This window comes from Tachysurus vachellii, chromosome 8 (assembly GCF_030014155.1).
Source record: "Tachysurus vachellii isolate PV-2020 chromosome 8, HZAU_Pvac_v1, whole genome shotgun sequence".
NCBI classification, from domain to species: Eukaryota; Metazoa; Chordata; class Actinopteri; order Siluriformes; family Bagridae; genus Tachysurus; species Tachysurus vachellii.
The window spans coordinates 1,457,902-1,473,110 of NC_083467.1; the positions used below are offsets into that span (position 1 = coordinate 1,457,902).

General features: G+C 38.5%; 2 protein-coding genes and 1 long non-coding RNA gene across 4 annotated transcripts; 2 read left to right on the plus strand and 1 right to left on the minus strand.

The window, feature by feature from the left end:
* Positions 1-4,079: 4,079 nt before the first annotated feature.
* On the plus strand, positions 4,080-7,662 carry LOC132849806 (interferon-induced protein 44-like). Of its 2 annotated transcripts, none has more exons than XM_060875687.1 (9): positions 4,080-4,208; positions 4,496-4,567; positions 5,004-5,270; positions 5,548-5,578; positions 5,750-5,942; positions 6,047-6,187; positions 6,284-6,455; positions 6,875-6,975; positions 7,086-7,662. In XM_060875687.1, exons 2-9 carry the CDS (start codon positions 4,519-4,521, stop codon positions 7,272-7,274), a joined length of 1,143 nt encoding a protein of 380 aa, XP_060731670.1. In that variant the 5' UTR covers positions 4,080-4,208; positions 4,496-4,518; the 3' UTR covers positions 7,275-7,662. The 2 variants fall into 2 exon arrangements, with proteins under 2 accessions (XP_060731670.1, XP_060731671.1); XM_060875688.1 differs by having other exon boundaries at positions 4,504-4,567.
* A 132-nt stretch (positions 7,663-7,794) lies between these two features.
* Positions 7,795-8,163, minus strand: LOC132849813 (uncharacterized). The gene is made up of 2 exons (XR_009648931.1): positions 8,017-8,163; positions 7,795-7,926 (listed from the first exon to the last, which is right to left on the minus strand). It is a non-coding gene; the product is annotated as an uncharacterized LOC132849813 (long non-coding RNA).
* Positions 8,164-8,663: 500 nt separating this feature from the next.
* LOC132849810 (interferon-induced protein 44-like) lies at positions 8,664-14,766 on the plus strand. The gene is made up of 9 exons (XM_060875692.1): positions 8,664-8,859; positions 9,901-9,933; positions 10,370-10,636; positions 12,238-12,268; positions 12,439-12,631; positions 12,721-12,861; positions 12,962-13,133; positions 13,965-14,065; positions 14,180-14,766. The coding sequence occupies exons 2-9, from the start codon at positions 9,909-9,911 to the stop codon at positions 14,366-14,368; spliced, it is 1,119 nt and encodes a 372-aa protein (XP_060731675.1). The 5' UTR covers positions 8,664-8,859; positions 9,901-9,908; the 3' UTR covers positions 14,369-14,766.
* Positions 14,767-15,209: the final 443 nt, after the last annotated feature.

Sequence of the window (15,209 nt, forward strand, 5' to 3'; positions counted from 1 at the left end):
AGGAGCATGCCCGGTCGGTCCTCGATGGAGCCGCTGCGTGCATTGTGAAGAATTCCCTCTGCGTACTCTCCGATCTTGCCTTGCTGTATTTTCAGCTTCGGCTACGCCTTGTGGTTCGGGTCTCGGGAGGCTTCGATCATGGGGTTCGCAGGTTGAGTTAGCGGAAGTGGAGCAAGAGATAAGTCCTTTCTCCTGGATGCCCCGGTTTCACCTCAGGGCTTGTTCGGCGACACAGTGAGTACTGTCATCGACAGGCACCAGGAGGTGAAACGCAAGTTGGCGGAGATTCTCCCTCGCTGCGGCGAGCAGCCTGGGCCATCTTCCAGCCGCTCCCAACCCCCTCCTAGCTCACTCAGGGCAGTGAAAATGGTTAGTGTGGCTGCCTGTGCCTCGCTGTCTAAGACTAGGGAGGCCGGTCAGCGTACCTGGGCCCAGACCCGTCAGGTGAGACGGGACCTCAGGTCCATCATCTCAGCCAGGCGGGGTACAAACTAGACCTGATGTCCGAATGCTGGGATTCCAAGGAGTGCCCTATTCAGGAATGTGCCCCCTACTCCCTGCCCCGCCGCCTACAACGTTTCGGTGGCAGTAGGGTCTGTGCCTGCTCCTCTTCCTTGCATGAATCTCCCTGGGTTACCACCTGCCAGTGCGCTGTTTCAGGGCACCCGAGAGGTCTGCGAGAGCTTGACACCACTCTCAGACAACCAGGAAGCGTGGAAACTTCTGCCAGAGGTGTCTCAGTGGGTCCTGGATACAGGATCCAGTTCTCCTCCCATCCTCCGCGCTTCCAGGGTGTGTTGCCCACGATTGTTGGCAGGCACCAGACAGTGTTCCTCCAGGAGGAACTTCTCTGATGAAAGTGATCATAGAGCATGTTCCCCTCCCAAAGCGGGACTCTGGCTTTTACAGCCAATATTTTGTTGTCCCCAAGAAGGACAGGGGCTGTGTCCGATTTTGGACCTGTGGGCTCTGAACTGTACTCTGAAGACTTACAAGTTCAAGATGCTCACGCTCAATGTTATTGTGTCCCAGATCAGGTCCAAAGACTGGTTTGTGACAATCGACCTCATAGACACTTATTTTCACATAGGCATTCTGCCAGAGCACAGGAAGTTCCTCATGCTCACTTTTAGGGCGAAGTGTACCAGTATTGTGTTCTTCCTTTAGGCCTAGCCCTTTCACCATGCACGTTGTGAATTACCTGGACGACTGGCTCATTCTGTGCTTTGCTTGCCCATATGAGGTCTCTAGGCCTCAGGTTGAACCCAGGAAAGTGTGCGCTGTCTTCTTTTCAGAGAACCACCTTTCTGTGTAGTTTGGGACTCCACCACGATGTGGGCACATCTGTCTCCCGCTCCGGTGGCTTCCATCTTGTCAGCAGTGAAAGCTATTCGGCTAGGCCGAGGCCTCTCTGTCGCCGAGGCACAGATAGTGCTCATCCTCATGTCAGCAGCAGCCAACGTTATCCCTTTGGGTCTGCTTCACATGAGGCCATTCCAGCTCTGGCTCAGGGGTGCGGGCTTTCATCCTCGTAGATATCCCCTCAGGGTTATAAGGGTTACACGCCGTGGGCTTCGTACCCTACTTATGTGGAAAAGAAACCGGTTCCTGGCCTTGGGTCCCATTTTAGGGGCGTGTCACTGTCACAGGACTCTTTCGACAGACGCCTCGCTTTCTGGCTGGGGAGCGGCCTTGGATGGCCGTCCTGCCTAGGGTCTATGGGACGGCCCCTATCTGTCATGGCAAATAAATGGCCTGGAGATAAGGGCTGTGTTTCAAGCATTGAAACACTTTCTCCCAGACCTGCTGCCATGTCTTAGTATGGACAGACAGCACTGCGGTGGTGTCCTATATAAATCATCAGGGCGGTTCACGCTCCCTATTCAGGTTGGAGCAGCAGATTCAGCTCTAGGCAGAGACCAGGTTCCTTTTGCGGAGAGCGTTTTTCATTCCTGGGCATGTAAATCGGGAGGCAGACTTCCTTTCAAGGCAGGTGCTGCAGCCCGGGGAGTGGTGTCTCCACCCCCACGTGGTGGAGCGAATTTGGCAGATTTTCAGCTGGGCGGAAGTGGATCTGTTCGCCTTCAAAGAGTCGACCCACTGTCCGCTGTGGTTTTCCCTCTCTCATCCGGCCCCTTTGGGTCTGGATGCCTTGGTATGGATGTGGCCGAGGCTCCGTCTGTACGCCTTTCCCCCCGGTAGCTCTGCCCCCGCAAGTCCTAGCCAGAGTGCACCATGACCGAATCAACCTTCTCCTAGGTGTCCCTCGTTGGCCCTCTCGAGTTTGGTTCCCGTCAGGAAGGATCTCCTCTCTCAGGCGCAGGGGGCAATCCTACACACCCATCCTGAGATGTGGAAGCTTTGAGTCTGGCCCCTGAGGGGGACCAGTTCCTAGAGGCAGGCCGAAAGACACCAGGTTACGTATGTAACCCAGTTCCCTGAGATAGGAACGAGACGCTGCATCGCTGGCCCCGGGTGTCCTCTTGCGCTTCCTTCAGACAAATAGAAGCTGGAGCAATGTGACGTAGATGCCCTTATATGGACTTACTGTTGCGTAATAACTTTGTCACGTGTCCTTCACTAGCCATAAAATTGGCGTGTGTGCACACAGAGCTTCAGACACAAGTTCCTCACATAAGCTTTCCCATAGCGTCAGCCCTGATGCAGTGTCTCGTTCCCTTCTCAGGGAACTGGGTTACATACCTAACCTGGTGTAGTTTTTTAATGCTTTTATGTTCTTCTAATGTTTTTATGATTTGTTTTTACAAAGATTAAATTGTGTTTTTTATTTTTATTTGATGTACAGAACTTTGATCAGCCTCGGATGGTTTTAAATGTGTTTTATAAATAAAGATTGATTGATTGATATTATTTTTTGTTAATACTTTGATTTTGTTAATACAAATGTTTATTCAGCCCTGCTGAGTTCTTCCCAGTGCTTTCAGCTGAATGCCAAAATGCCACATGAAATACACCGCAACTGCCTCTACATGTTTAGTTATCAGGCTTGGTCTGAACTTTGTACACTGTGATTGACACACTGCAGGTAAATAAGCACTAAAATTCATGATGAAGTTAAAATTTCAACCTTTAGACTCATTTAATGTATATGCAAAATGTTTCAAATAATTAAAATGACAAATTTAAATGAACACACACACACACACACACACACACAGCAGTCAAAATGAAAGTAAAAGTAAATAAAAAAATAAATATACACCACCCTGACCTTGGGCTTCCTGCCCCACCCAGGTAGTGGTTGTCTCTTCAAAACATCATTCACATTGCCTTTTGCCACCATATAAGGGAGTGAATCATCCTGATCTATCATCATCTGACAGAGTTATTTGATTGATTCATTGATTTTTGACAATGCAGCATTTTTTCTTCAATCTCAAATTTTAAAATAGCCTTTGAGTGTGGTCTGTTTAAGAGGAGTTCTTCTTGCATGAGCTTTCTTTCCCATTCAGACAAGACCACATGTCATATGACTCTAACATTGACTGGCTAGACTGGATAACAGACTCAGCAAAGAGAGAGAGGAGTCGTTTTAACTCCCAGAATCGAATTACATAGAAAAGATTTTGGGAAAAAAAATCATTTGTATTGTGGTTTCTGTGTTTGTGTTCTACTTGTGTACTATTAAAACCCAAGCATTACGTGACAAAGTTCAAACTTCTTTATGTGACAAAGAAGATGTAACATGTTTAACAAATGCATTTGCAACCTTTTATTCTAAGTTTGATTTACAATTTTATATAATAACATGTTGTTCCACTCATAACCATCGAGGTAAATATAAGAACAATGTTAATGACGATGGTTACTGTGGTTACTGTGCAGGGAATTCATGCAGATTCAGAATGTACATGATCATGTTCCTGTCTTTAGTCCCTAATTTCTGCATAATTACAATAGCTTAAAAGTATCAGTTGTAGTAATAAAGTATTCATGTGCTATAATTAAGAATGTTTCAGCATACATGAGGAATCAATAAGCATGCAATAATTCGAGCTATAAAAAAACTGCCAGATAACTTTCACTTTTGTTTTCCCAGAAATGCTCCCCTTCCCCTCTGCACTTTATAACATCAAAAGATAAAGAAGAATCAGCAGTCGAGAGGAAGACGAGCTGAGCTGCACACTTAGAACAGCAGACAGAGAAACACACACAGACCTTAAATCTCACTTGGAGCTTCACACAAGGTAAGTTATGTTCATTTAGAAAGATCATGTGTAGTATAGAAAACACACTCAATTCTTTATCTCATATGCAAACAAAACACACAAACACACACACATACACCTCTACTAATGATCTTAAACCAAAATAAACAAGAACCAATTTATTGTTTTGTTGCTATTAATTTCAACATCATTATATTCTCATTCATAAGTGTCTTTTATTACAGGTGCAACCTAGTTTTGTGCTGCACATTTACTTCCTCTTTCTTTCTTTTGATTTGCTGCATCCCTGTTTTCATTCTCTACAGGGCTACAGTATCTAATATCAAGAATGGAAAATATTGTAGACGCAGTCATAGGATTATTTCTATCCAAACCTGGTATGTAAACACAAACTGAAGCATTTCATTCAATACGGTCTAATGTTAATTTAGGGTCTGAAATATATCAGAAATACACCACAGTAACTCTGGAACTGGTGCATTCTTGCAGAATAACTTGTTAATTATAATTCTGAATGTGTTATAATTAAATAATTATTCAGTAATTTAAACAGAGATATTGGGAGTTTGGGCTCTGTACATGACAATGGCCTAATCTAACACACGTTAGCTGGTTCAGATGAACTAATGAATGTTTAAATCTAATATTAAGCATTTTGAAAATATATGAAATGAAAAATTCTAAAAGAATTCTTTAAGCATCCTGAGGAGTGCACGGTTGGCTCGACATGCTCATGACCTGAAATACAAACATAGATCTATATACATTTTATAATATTTGAATTTAATTACATTTTTCTCATCTGTTTAACAGAATTTGTCACAGTTCTGGCTGATCAACAAGTTGTACATGGACGGGATATTATTCTTACCTGTCAGGCAAACACAGCAGATGTAACAGTCTCATGGGAAAAGCATGGCCAAAAATTGCGTTGTGTTGAGGGCAAGCACAAAATGAGAACAATTGGTACAAATTGTGTCTTGGAAATTTCAAACGCTGAGGACGGTGATGAAGGAAACTACACCGTAACCCTGAGAAACATTTTAGGTTCCACCTCATGCTCTGCACTTGTGAGAATCAGTAAGTAACAGAAGTCATTATTACATGAAATGATATCAGTTAACTAACATAATGCTAATAATAACTTTTCCTAATCAGACAAATACATAGCAATGATTATATAATGGGTGGTGGAAATCGTACAGGTTTAAAAAATTTCAGAGCTAATAAATAAAGGAGGGCGTAATTTCTTTTTACAATGCACCTCCTAAAAATGGGAATAAACTGTTAGTATAGTTATATACACACTAATATTAATATTAATTCATAGCATGTTAATATTGTGTTGTTTTTACAGTTATAAAAGAATGGAGGAAAGTGGAATGGAAGTAAGTTCACAAACATGTTTTGGTTATTTGCAAAGTACCATTATCCATAAAGATCTTAGACGATGGCACATGTGCAGTGGATTACACAAATATATAAAAGTTAAATATGAAATATTATAATAATTTAATTATTAAATATAAATATACTGGAATCACATTTTTTTTCTTCAGACAAGAGAGAATGTTAAAGTCTCTCAAGACATTTCAAATTTGTAATGAAGTCCAAGAGCTCAGATTCCTCCTCTGTGGACCAGTTGGAGCAGGAAAGTCCAGCACCATAAACACCATCAGATCCATTTTTGAAGGCCGTCAGTTTATCGACTGTCTGGCTGCTGCAGGATCAACAACGAGTCATACTCTATGCGTGAGTCTATATTACGCAGTCCTACGTGTGTGACTTCATCTCACTTTGTATGCATTAGACAGTTATCTAGTTAAACTTTAACATGGTTTTTTGTAACATTACAGTATGAACGATTTCAAATCGCAAATGAAGAAGGATCATTTCCTTTTGCCTTCAATGATATAATGGGTGCGGAAACATACTCTGGAGTCCTCAGTGAAGATATCATCAGTGCTTTAAAAGGTCACATTAAAGAGGGTTACACGGTGTGTAACACTTACACTCTATTGAATTCACATTACAGTAGTTTGCAGAAAATACTACAAGTATTAACAGTCTTTATTGAACTCTCTTTTCTTCAGTTCAACTCTGAAACTCAACTGTCTGAAAGCAGCCTTTACTACAATAAAAACCCCACCCTGAGTGATCAGATGCACTGCCTGGTGTTCGTCATGCCAGCTGACAAAATTTCAACCCAAGACAAAAACTTCATGCAAAAAATGAAGAGTGTCATAAAAGCAGCAAGCAGCATGGGTGAGTCAGTCATGAACTCAGTAATATTAATGTAATTAATTAATTAAATATATTTTGTAAGTTAATTACATTTAATTTAATCAATTCATTCCTTTCCTCCATTTGTGTAACAATAAAAACAAAACAGCACTATTCAAATCTTGACTGCTCTGATGCTCTGACTCACATGATTCTCATATCTACATTGAGACCAAAACCTCGCTCTCCATAATGGCATAACTGGATCATATTACATGAACGAAAAATTAAGATTGTCTGCAGTTTAGAATACCTAGAAACATTTGGAACTGGAAGAAATTTTAGCACAGAAACATAAAAGCCAATAAACTAATCATTAGTCAGACTGCAAAAATCCAGCACACTTCTAAGGCACTGAAATGACTTAAGTGTTATGTGTGTGTTTCCTGATTATGCTACAGGAATTCCTCATGTGGTTTTCATGACAAGAGTAGACCTCGCATGTCCATTAGCCAAGAAGGACCTGCAAAACGTCTACAAAAGCAAGAAGATCAAAGACAATGTGAGTCATTTTTCATGCTGAAAACTGTAGAGTTTCGTAAACTACAAATTTTGACATCATATGTATATTTGTGTGTGTGTGTGTGTGTGTGTGTGTGTGTGTGTGTCCAGATGGAGAAATGCAGTTATGAACTGGGTGTGACTGTGAACCGTATCTTTCCTGTCTTGAACTATCATGATCAGATCCACATGAATGAAGATATAAACTGCCTGATGCTCGATGCCTTAACACAGATTACATACTTTGCTAATGACTATGTGCTCAAAAAGAGTTCAAAACAACAATCAAAATGTGAATAAAGAAAGTTCACATGATAAGTGACAAACAATTTTCAAGTTTGTCTAATGAGATACTCAGATATTCATATTAATCTAATAATTAATGCAAATATATTAATGATTACATTTCATTTTGTTTTTTAAGTAGCCGTATAAAAGAGTTTAGATTTTTACTTGATTATAGATTTGATTTGGAATTGTGCATCAGTATCACAGCCTGAATAAAGAGTGTAATGCTAACATGGAGCTTTTCAGACATTTCAGATCTTTTATATTTAGCTCAGTTTCTGTAATGTAATAGGATTTATGTGGATATATTTTCATATATTGAATGTGACATTTTATCTGCTTTTTTATTTTAAAAATTCAGATGTATTATTATTGTGTGAATAAAACTATACAATGCATACCCATGTATGTTTGATCACATTTTTACCAATAAAATGTAAATATTACATAATGAAACTGTATAAGCCATTACAAAATTATTAGCTTAAACAATATTGTTACTCCCCTCGAGTTGAATAAAAGGCTCAGGTCGTTCTTGTTTTTTAACAGACATTTATTTTGGACAAGTCTTCAATATGTCTTGTAGCCTTATGCTCCAATAATGCCAATAATGCCGATAGTGTCGAAATTCCAAAGATGCGAAAATGCCCAAATGCCGTCAGAACTACAGAAGGACATACATAACTTAAATAAAGTGCACATTCAACAAGTCAGAAAATACACTTAAATTGGCTAATTATACATAAACTCATACCTCATTGGCCTCTCTAACTCAAGAGGAATAAACTTGAAGGTTATAATTTCTTCTCCTTTAACCCAAAGAGCAGCAATAAACTTAACACTTCTTACAAGTGCAACTTGTATGCACATTAGCGCGTACCTCGTGCGTCTTTTCTGCATTTAGCGCCCCCCCGGAAGTGATAGCAACAATTAAATAATTCCCCAGTGAAACAAAATTATATGTTCCCTCTCACCCTTCTATGGTTTTAACTAAGAACATGAATAAACTAACAAACAAAAATATATTCCTGTTTTATTCTAATTATTATTTGAACATTTTAACAATTTATTTACTTAAAACTGTAAAGTGCATATTATGAACTGAATGCATATATAATGAGAGTTGCCTCTAGCGGCAGTTACAAATATAACTTATAGCTTAAACATGTTGTGTTTACTCGTGTTATCTTTGACTAATATTTAAATTAGTTTGATGATCTGAAACATTAAAGTGTGACAAATGTGCAAAAAAAAAAAAAAAATCAGTAAGGTGGCAATATATATATATATATTCTACATAATTACAAAAGTTTCAATTGAAAGTTCAATTAAAAGTTTCACTTGTTCATTATTCATGAGCTATAATTAAGAATGTTCCAGCATGCATGAGGAATCAATAAACATGCAATTATTCAAGGTATAAAAAACTGCCAGATAACTTTCACTTTCGTTTTCTCAGAAACGCTCCACTTCCCCTCTGCAGCAAACAGCAAAAGAGAAAGAAGAATCAGCAGTCGAGAGGAAGAGGAGCTGAACTGCACACTTAGAACCGCAGAAACACACACAGACCTTAAATCTGACCTGAGCTTCACACAAGGTAAGTTATGTTCATAAAGAAGGATCATGTGTAGTATCGAAAACACACTCGCTTCTTTATCTCGTATGCAAACAAAACACACACATGAACACACACATGCACGCACACACACACGCACACACACAAAAACATACACACACGCGCACACGCACACACACATACGCACACATGAACGCACACACACGCACACACACACACACACACACACCCAGACATGAACACACACACGCCTCTACTAATGATCTTCAACCACAATAAACAAGAACCAGTTGATTGTTTTGTTGCTATTTATTTCAAGATCATTATATTCTCATTCATAAGTGTCTTTTATTACAGATACAACCTAGTTTTGTGCTTCACATTTACTTCCTCTTTCTTTCTTTTGATTTGCTGCATCACTGTTTCATTCTCCACATGGCTACAGTATCTAATGCTAAAATGAATAAGATTCTAATGCAACTGTAAATGTTTCTAATGTGAATTTAGTACCATAAAATTCAAATTTTATTAAACCAAACACAACCATATACTTTATGATTTTTACTATGGTAACTGTCTGTAATAAAATAGAGAAAATATTTAAAACAAGATAATTAAGTCCTATGGGAACAAGGTGCACAGAGTAGACATCTACGTGCTAGTGTAAATACAGGTTTTTTTTTTTAGTTATAGGTTAGAGGTTAGTTAAAATCTTCATGGAACCTTTAGCCATTTTAAAAGACTGATGTACTCTGCTGTCTGGATTAAGGTTAGAAGTTCATTTCACTACTGAGTAACAGTCAGTTAAATATTAAAAATATTTCAAGTTTAAAATATTTCACTATGATCTATGAAGCTGGATTCACCTGGTCATGCTCTGGTGCCGTTTACTCTAGACAGATAACAGTTCAGGCAGCTAAGAGGGGATGATGATTGCACACATCTTGTGAACCTGCCTGTCCTGCTCAGTGCTGTTCCCAAACCAGTTTGTGGTGCTTTCTGTTAAGACTCTTTCAATGCTCTCAATATCTTAATAATATTTAATTTTTTCCATCAATATAGAGTCAATCATGGGAGGAAATCCAACCAAACCCGGTATGTAAACACAAACTGAAGCATTTCATTCAACACGGTCTAATGTTAATTTAGGGTCTGAAATATATCAGAAATATACCACAGTGACTCTGGAACTGGTGCATTCTTGCAGAATAACTTGTTCATTACAATTCTAAATGTGTTATAATGAAATAATTATTCAGTAATTTAAACAGAGACATTGGGAGTTTGGGCTCTGTACATGACGATGGTCTAATCTAACACACGTTAGCTGGTTCAGATGAATCAATTAATGTTTAAATCTAATTTTAAGCATTTTGAAAATATATGAAATGAAAAATTCAAAAAGAATTCTTTAAGCATCCTGAGGAGTGTACGGTTGGCTCGACATGCTCATGACCTGAAATACAAACATAGATCTATATACATTTTATAATATTTGAATTTAATGACATTTTTCTTATCCGTTTAACAGAATTTGTCACAGTTCTGGCTGAGAAACAAGTTGAACCTGGACAGGATATTATTCTTACCTGTCAGGCAAACACAGAAGATGTAACAGTCTCATGGGAAAAGCATGACCAAAAATTGATTTGTGTTGAGGGCAAGCACAAAATGAGAACAATTGGTAAAAATTGTGTCTTGGAAATTTCAAACGCTGAGGACAGTGATGAAGGAAACTACACCGTAACCCTGAGCAACAGTTCAGGTTCCACCTCATGCTCTGCAATTGTGAGAATCAGTAAGTAACAGAAGTCATTATTACATGAAATGATATCAGTTAACTAACATAATGCTAATAATAACTATATAATGAGTGATCTTAATTATACAGGTTTAAAAATTATACATTTACATCATTTGGCAGACGCCCTTATCCAAAGTGATGTACAAACATGCTTAAGTTTCTGTCATTGGATATATTAACTCTGGTTCACTAGGTTACATACTTAAGAGACTATGAGTCTAAAACACTGTTTAAATTTCTTTTTTTTATATACATACACCAAACAGGGAAGGAAGTGCTAGTTAAAGTGTTTCATGAATAAGTAGGTCTTCAACCCTCGTTTGAAAATAGCCAGTGACTAAGCTGTCTGGACCCTTACGGGATGTTCATTCCACCACCTTGGTGTCAGAACAGAACAGAGTCTTGTAGTATACAGTACTTACCTCTTACCCTGAGAGATGGTGGTACCAGTCGAGCAGTGCTGGTAGATTTGAGGGTGCGAGGTGCAGTGCGAGGAGTGATGAGTGCTTTGAGGTAAGAGGGAGCTGGTCCATTTTTGGCTTTGTAGGCCAGCAGCGGTGTTTTGAATCTGATGGTGCAGCTCCCGGAAGCCAGTGGAGGGATCGCAGCAGCTCGGTGGTATGCGAGAACTTGTAGCTGCATTTTGTACCATTTGCAGAGGACTAATTGTGTTCATACTGTATGTAGACCTGCCAGCAGTGCATTGCAGTAGTCCAGTCTTGAAACAAGAGATTGAACAAGTACTTGAGCATCCTGTGTGGACAAAAATGGCTGAATCCTTCTAATGCTGCAGAGAAGAAACCGACATAAGCGAGTCACATTAGCAACATGAGAGGAAAAGGAAAGTTGATTGTCGATGGTTACCCCAAGGTTGCGAGCTGTGACTGAAGGGGAGATCAGATCGTTATGCAGAGATATTGCAAGATCACCTGGGATTAACAGCCGTTCAGTTTTGCTAGGATTGAGCTTTAACTGATGTGCAGTCATCCATGATGATATTTCTGCCAGACATGCTGAGATCCGATCAGAAGCTGTGGTATCTGAGGGTGGGAAAGAGAAGATAAGTTGTGAATCATCAGCATAGCAGTGGTAAGTTACAGAAGAAAGGGAGACAGAGTGGAGGTTGAGGTGGGTGAAGGACACCAGGTGATGATCGATTTGTAGTAGGGTAGCAGCCATGTCTGTAGTTGGGGAAGGATGGGTGAAAACCAGTTTAGAGCTACAACTTTATCTATATTCCAACTCCTTCACTTTTGTCTTCTTTAGCCATTCTAATGTGGATTTGCAGATCAATGTCCTGCTTAGTGACCCAATTTCCACCTAGATTAAGTGGCTGCACAGATGGATAAATCCTCCATGCATCACCAGGTTTGATAGTTGGCATGAGGGGTATTTGGTGATATGCATTGTTTGGTTTACGCTAAACTTGGTGAGGACAATGCAGTTATTATTAAAGGCGCTAATAAATAAAAGGGAGGGGATAATTTCTTTTTACAATGCACCTCCTAAGAATGGGAATATGCTGTTAGTATAGTTATATACATACTAATATTAATATTAATTCATAGCATGTTAATATTGTGTTGTTTTTACAGTTATAAAAGAATGGAGGAAAGTGGAATGGAAGTAAGTTCACAAACATGTTTTAGTTATATGCAAAGTACCATTATCCATAAAGATCCTTAGATGATGGCACATGCGCAGTGGATTACACAAATATATAAAAGTTAAATATGAAATATTATAATAATTTAATTATTAAATATAAATATGTTGGAATCATCTTATTTCTTCAGACAAGAAAGAATGTTAAACTCTCTCAAGACATTTAAAATTTGTAATGAAGTTCAAGAGCTCAGATTCCTCGTCTGTGGACCAGTTGGAGCAGGAAAGTCCAGCACCATAAACACCATCAGATCCATTTTTGAAGGCCGACAGTTCATCGACTGTCTGGCTGCTGCAGGATCAACAACGAGTCATACTTTACGCGTGAGTTTATATTACACAGTCCTACATTTGTATATGACTTCTTTTCACTATTTAAACTTTAATTAAAATTGTTTTCTGTAACTTTACAGTATGAACGATTTGAATTTGCAAATGAAGAAGGATCATTTCCTTTTGGCTTCAATGATATAATGGGTGCAGAAAAAGACTCTGGAGTCCTCAGTGAAGATATCGTCAGTGCTTTAAAAGGTCATATTAAAGAGGGTTACATGGTGTGTAACACTTACACTTCTACAGAATTCATTATAGTATAAACAACAAATGTCACTAGAAAATACATAATCAGTCTTTATTGAACTCTCTTTTCTTCAGTTTAACTCTCAAACTCCACTGTCTGAAAGCAGTTTTTACTACAATAAAAACCCCACCCTGAGTGATCAGATGCACTGCCTGGTGTTCGTCATGCCAGCTGACACAATTTCAACCCAAGACAAAAAGTTTCTCCAAAAAATGAAGAGTGTCATAAAAGCAGCAAGCAGCATGGGTGAGTCAGTCATGAACTCACTCACTAATCTCTCACTCACTCATTTTCTACCGCTTATCCGAGTTACCTCGGGTCACGGGGAGCCTGTGCCTATCTCAGGCGTCATCGGGCATCAAGGCAGGATACACCCTGGAGGGAGTGCCAACCCATCGCAACCCATTCACTCACGCACTCACACACTACAGACAATTTTCCAGAGATGCCAATCAACCTACCATGCATGTCTTTGGACTGGGGGAGGAAACAGGAGTACCTGGAGGAAACCCCCGAGGCACGGGGAGAACATGCAAACTCAACACACACGAGGAGGAGGCGGGAATCGAACCCCCAACCCTGGAGGTGTGAGGCGAACGTGCTAACCACTAAGCCACTGCGTCCCCCAGTCATGAACTCAGTAATATTAATGTAATTAATTAATTAATAAATAATATATTTTGTAAGTTAATTACATTTAATTTAATCAATTCATTCCTTTCCTCTCCATTTGTGTAACAATAAAAACAAAACAGCACTATTAAAATCTTGACTGCTCTGATGCTCTGACTCACATGATTCTCATTTCTACATTGAAACCAAAACCTCACTCTCCATAATAGCATAACTGGATCATATTACATGTACAAAACATATGAATTAAGATTGTCTGCAGTTTAGAATACCTAGCAACATTTGAAACTGAAATAAATAAATTTTGGTTGGCAGAAATTTTAGCACAGAAACATAAATCCAATAAACTAATCATTAATCAGACCGCAAAAATCCAGCACACTTCTAAGGTTTTACACTGAAATGACTGAATTGTTATGTGTGTGTTTCCTGATTACGTTACAGGAATTCCTCAAGTGGTTTTCATGACAAGAGTAGACCTCGCATGTCCATTAACCAAGAAGAAACTGCAAAACGTCTACAAAAGCAAGAAGATCAAAGACAATGTGAGTCATTTTACCATATTGAAAACTGTAGAGTTTCGTAACTACAAATTTTTACATCATATGTATATTTGTGTGTGTGTGTGTGTGTGTGTGTGTGTGTGTGTGTGTGTCCAGATGCAGAAATGCAGTTATGAACTGGGTGTGCCTGTGAACCGTATCTTTCCTGTCTTGAACTATCATGAGCAGATCCACATGGATGAAGATATAAACTGCCTGATGCTCGATGCCTTAACAAAGATTATCTACTGGGCTAATGACTATGTGCTCAAAAAGAGTTCACAACAACAATCAACCTGTGAATAAAGAAAGCTCACATGATAAGTGACAAACAGTTTTAAAGCATGTATAACGAGTTATCAGATATTCATATTAATGAAATATCGAATGCAAATATGTTAATAATTACATTTAATTTTGCTTTTTTAGTATGTAAAAGAGTTTGGTAAGGATTTTACTTGATTATAGAATTGATTTGGAATTGTGCATCAGTATCACAGCTTGAATAAAGAGTGTAATGCTAACATGGACCTTTTCAGACATTTCAGATCTTTTACTGTATATTTAGCTCAGTTTCTGTAATGTAATAGGATTTATGTGGACATATTGTCATATATTGAATGTAACATTGATCTTTTTTTTTTTTTATAAAAATTCTGATGTATTATTATAACTAATCTGTAAATTAAACTATACAATGCATACCCATTTTACCAATAAAATATAAATATTACATAATGAAACTTTATAAGCCATTACAAAATGATTAGCTTAAACAATACAACAAACATTTCGTGCTACAGTAAATATACACTTACAGTGAATGAAATGAAATACCGGTGATGGCCACCAGAGAATGTTAGTAAAATTAAATGGTTTCTAACAAACTGCAACAATAATTTCAATGCACTGACAGATTTTAAAAGTTCTTTGATTGATGAAATCTCTGATTGAAACAAATGTGTGGATTGAATTTGAAAATAGAAAAAAAAAATCTTTTGACATTAATCATCAAGCAAATTCAAGAAAACTCAGAGTCACAAAACCCAAACCCAGAGTTCTATCATTTCAGTAGTTATATTATGAGGTGTATCATTAGTTATTACTAAGGGATCATTAACCCCTTGGGGTCTGACCATTTTGGGAC

Excerpts from the sequence above, each read along its gene's own strand:
- LOC132849806 (XM_060875687.1), top strand. The coding sequence starts at position 4,519 with ATGGAAAATATTGTAGACGCAGTCATAGGATTATTTCTATCCAAACCT. Across the intron at positions 4,568-5,003 it reads ATTATTTCTATCCAAACCTG|AATTTGTCACAGTTCTGGCT; the intron begins GTATGTAAACAC and ends TCTGTTTAACAG. Across the intron at positions 6,456-6,874 it reads AAAAGCAGCAAGCAGCATGG|GAATTCCTCATGTGGTTTTC; the intron begins GTGAGTCAGTCA and ends ATTATGCTACAG.
- LOC132849810 (XM_060875692.1), top strand. The coding sequence starts at position 9,909 with ATGGGAGGAAATCCAACCAAACCCG. Across the intron at positions 12,862-12,961 it reads ATATTAAAGAGGGTTACATG|TTTAACTCTCAAACTCCACT; the intron begins GTGTGTAACACT and ends TCTTTTCTTCAG. Across the intron at positions 14,066-14,179 it reads GCAAGAAGATCAAAGACAAT|ATGCAGAAATGCAGTTATGA; the intron begins GTGAGTCATTTT and ends GTGTGTGTCCAG.